Here is a 4,377-nt window from a genome sequence, read left to right on the forward strand (position 1 = left end):
GCTGGATAGTATAACGACCAAGAACAAAGGGAAAGCTACCATTATTGTCATTGAATACTCTGCACCTGACAGAACCATGCTCTTCAGCTTTTACAACCACCTTCAACCACTTTGGGTATGGGCTAATGGGACAAGTATCAATCCTGGAAAGTCGATCCTACACGTGTACGTAGGATAAAGGGTACAGGCTAATATAAAAGGAGAAGCAAGCAATCCAGAAGAGTGGCTGGAAAAAAAGACCAAGAACCAGAGCCTCCCAGACCGTTTCAAGGAGAAAGACTCCACGAAGCGAACACAGCTTACTTTTGTATGAACACCATAATCACCCACTGACCAGTGATCAAGACCTAGCCTTTTAAACCCACGCTCTACAAATGATATTGTTTGAGCCCTCTTTACGTACGAGCTCAATATCATCTTGGGGTCGTCACGAATTGAGTCCCTACAGAAACTATATTCGTACTTTTTTTTATTATAATTGAAATTATCATGGCTATAACAACTATATATGACTTACTACAATATACAATAGTACAGAGTCTTAAATCTCAATTTGTTAGTACTTTTGAATTTTAAGAAATTATTGAAATAAAAAAAAAAAATTAGTTACAAAATTGGTTGTAACCTAATGTTACAACCTTACTCAATAAAATAAACAATACTCATATTTTAAAAATCTAATCATTGAATTGTATGTTCTTTACGCTCTTAATACACGTCAAATTTTGAGTCAATCAGATATTATTTACTATATGATCTATAATCTTATATTTTATGTATAATTTTAAATTATAAAAACTTGCAATTTAAACAATTTATTGATGACATAGTTATTGAACTTTAATTTTTTAGAAGTTTTGCGAGTATGAAGAATATGAGAAGAAGATGTAATCTAATGGTGAATTTGTCAAAATTTATCTCCAATAAAAAGATATTAAGTAATTTTTTTTTTTTACTTGATAAACACACACACACACAAGATATTAAGTAAAGTTGTATGAGTTCCAGTTAGCTCAACTGGTAAAGTCTTTGATGGTTGTATAAGAGATTTGAGGTTTAATCCTCCCGTCTACACTAAAAACTAATTAGTGTCTTGGTCTGATGATAAAGAGTTATCATCAGAAGAGGATGCCATAAGTTGAAACTCTAAAAAAAAAAAAAAAAAAAAAAAGATATTAAGTAAAATTATAACTTAAGACTACAACTAATTTTGTAACTAATTTTTATCAAAAAAAAAAAAAATTCAATATCATTTTTAACTTTCCAAATAAGTTTTGTATACTAATTTTGTTAGCTTTATTCAAATATAGCTTTAAATATAAAATTCCCCCGTAGGAATAGGAGAGGATCCTAGTCAAAATGAATCAAAACAACTTCAACGTTCAAAACTAACAAGGACTTGCCGAATAGGAAGGAGTCGAACGGAGAAGGATCCTCCCAAGTCACAGACCACACTGTAAAAGAAAAGAAATCATACGTGGCGCTAAACCCCAATAACACGGACTTCAGATGATCTCTCTCTCTCTCTCTCTCTCTCTCTCTCTCTTTCTCATCACATTCATAGTCTCATTTTTTTACTCTTGTATTTTTTAGGATTATACGATTCATTTCGGTCTCTTTACTCTGTTAAATCCGAAATCTCAAAATTTCCCCACTGTTCAAACGCGTCAGCATGAAAGAGCTTCGAAATGTCCAATAATTCACACCACTACTTTAGTCCTTTATATATACCAGAATTCCCTCTTCTCTCTAACTCATTCTTAAACCCTACCATCTATCTCTAACAGTTAACGATCCCCAACAAAGTTTTCTGTAACAACCTTAATAATCAACCTTAAAACCAACTACAGTTACAAGGTGGTCAGAAGAGCTAAAGGACATGGTTGTCGCAACCATGGCCTGGCTCTCTGGAGCAACCAAGAGCCTCCATTATCGCCAACTCTTCGCTCTCCGCCACCACCAAAAATCAACCTCGTCTTCCACCCTCGGAATCCTCACATTCGACGTCGCTAAGACTATGTCTCGCCTTGTCTCTCTCTACAAATCTCTCTCCGATGATCAACTCTTAAAGCTCCGCAAAGAGATCATGAGGTCTAAAGGTGTCGCCTACTTGAACTCCAAAGACGAAGGCTTTCTTCTCAACCTCGCTTGCTCCGAGCGGCTCGAGGATCTCAATCAAGCTGCCATCACCGTCGCTCGGTATGGCCAGAAGTGTTCCGATTTGGGACTCAACCGCTTCGACCTCATTTACTCCGACTTAAAACTCGGGGTCATCGACCTGGGAAAACTCGAATACAACACGAAACACGTCCTTAAAATCATCGAAAGAATGGAGAAATCCATATCCGCCACTGCCAATCTACACGCAGCGTTGGAATCTTTAGCCGAATTGGAAGCATCGGAGCGAAAAATAGAGCGGTGGAAAAACACTATCGGTCCCAAACAGATTTCGAACTTGGAATACATAAAGCAGAAAATCGCAGTTCAGAGAAAACAAGTGCAACACTACAGAGAAACCTCGCTGTGGTATAAAGGCTTCGACAAAAGCGTCGGACACATGGCTCGAATCGTTTGCGTCATCTACGCTCGAATCTGCTCCGTTTTCGAACCCTACATTTCGGATCTACCTTTTTTCTCCAACGACAGCAACCTACGCCCTGTTTCAAATCATAACAAAAGGCAAAACTTTTGGATTCGCCAAGACGATGAAAGCGAATATGAAGACACAGAGAAGAACGAAAAGTCGAATTCGAAATCAGGTCCGGTACCGAATAACAATAAAAGGTTTATAGTCAGGTTCTTGAGTCACGAACTGAACCCATCTTCACAGGACCGTGATATCGAGTCCACGACAACCCAACGAAACCGCGAAGCGATGATGACGAATTACAACAATCACGTGTTCGCGTTGGCGCCACCGCACACGGTGGGTGGGTCGGGGTTATCACTGCGGTATGCGAATGTAATAATATGTGCGGAGCAGTGTTTGTACGCGCCGGCGACGATAGGAGAGGAGGCGCGTGAGGCATTGTACGAGATGTTACCGGCGAGGCTGAAGGGGGCAGTGAGAGCGAAGCTGAAGAGCAATCGGTTGAAAAGGGACGATGAGGACTGCGATGGGCACTCGCTCGCAGAAGGGTGGAGGGACGCGTTGGAAGAGATCATGGGGTGGCTGGGGCCTTTGGCTCATGACACGATGACGTGGCAGGCGGAGAGGAACATGGAGAGGCAGAAGTTCGACTCGAAGCCGAGAGTGTTGTTGTTGCAGACACTGCATTACTCAGATTTGGAGAAGACGGAGGCCGCCATTGTTGAGGTTTTGGTGGGGTTGAGTTGTATATATAGGTTCGAGAATCGATGCTTGCCTGGTAGTTCTGCTACTGTTCAGTATATATGAACATCGCTGTTCTTTTTACATTACGGTCAATTTTTTTTTTTAAATTTAATTAATTGATTTACGATATTCTTTAAATTCTTTTAGATGAGTGTGGAAAGAAAGAAACAAAGAAAAAGAAAGGTGTGTGGTTACCCTCTTTTTTTTTTTTTTTAAGAAAGACTGAAAGAGTAGAAAATAAGAAATGCTTGGATTATGTTTATGTTCATTGTTTCAAGAATATTTCGAGGATTGAACCTGAAGGAGTTAGATAAATATATATATTACCTTTCCTTCATTTGTTTTGGGTAAATTTTTTAAATTGCTTTCATATATGTTTATTGTTGGAAAGGATTGAACCCAAATTACGAATAGCAGAGGAAGATGGGACATTTTGACTAGAAAAACTAGAACTGAAAGAGAGAAAGAGAACCCAACATGCATGAAAACCAAGTTCTATTTCTGCATCAAAATGTTCTCATGCGTGTCTGTGATTTTACTTGGGTTTGAAATAGTGTCTTACTTGAAAAGTTGGCATTTTAGAGCTCCAAAATTGCTTCAATTTCAGTTGCAAATTTTGTGCGCAACACACCCTTAATATTAACCGGACAATATTAATATATAGGTTAAGAAAAATGAAGAAATCGACTTCCTCTTTCTTATCAAATGATTTTTGTCTTCTAAGAGTTGACAATTGGGTTATTTCCTCTACCGCTCCTGAAGATGATAAAATATAGAGCCTGATGGGCCTACCTTAATGAGCCTGACAGATTGGAACTGTTGGGCCTGTGTAAAGATGGTCCCACGCGCTTTGAAGGCCCATTGCTGACAGACATAGTAAGGGCCCATGATCCGAAATTTCTATCACCTAGAAAAGCCCTAAGATCCAAAAAGGGAAATCCTTGCTCACCACGCTTTGAAGAATTAGTATTAGAGTCCCACATTGGAAATATCTGGAGGTCAAGAAGAAAAGCCAACTCTCTACCACTATAAAAGGACTAACA

The 4,377-nt window shown here is 38.9% G+C and overlaps 1 protein-coding gene across 1 annotated transcript; it reads left to right on the top strand.

Annotated features, from left to right (window-relative positions):
- The first annotated feature begins 1,666 nt into the window (after positions 1-1,666).
- Positions 1,667-3,488, top strand: LOC115953717. The gene has a single exon (XM_031071481.1). It carries the CDS (start codon positions 1,880-1,882, stop codon positions 3,395-3,397), a length of 1,518 nt encoding a protein of 505 aa, XP_030927341.1. The 5' UTR covers positions 1,667-1,879; the 3' UTR covers positions 3,398-3,488.
- The last annotated feature ends 889 nt before the right edge of the window (positions 3,489-4,377 follow it).

The sequence above is a fragment of the Quercus lobata genome, chromosome 7, assembly GCF_001633185.2.
Source record: "Quercus lobata isolate SW786 chromosome 7, ValleyOak3.0 Primary Assembly, whole genome shotgun sequence".
NCBI lineage: Eukaryota > Viridiplantae > Streptophyta > Magnoliopsida > Fagales > Fagaceae > Quercus > Quercus lobata.

What these genes read in the sequence shown, in the direction of transcription:
- LOC115953717 (XM_031071481.1), top strand. Translation starts at nt 1,880, where the DNA reads ATGGTTGTCGCAACCATGGCCTGGCTCTCTGGAGCAACCAAGAGCCTC.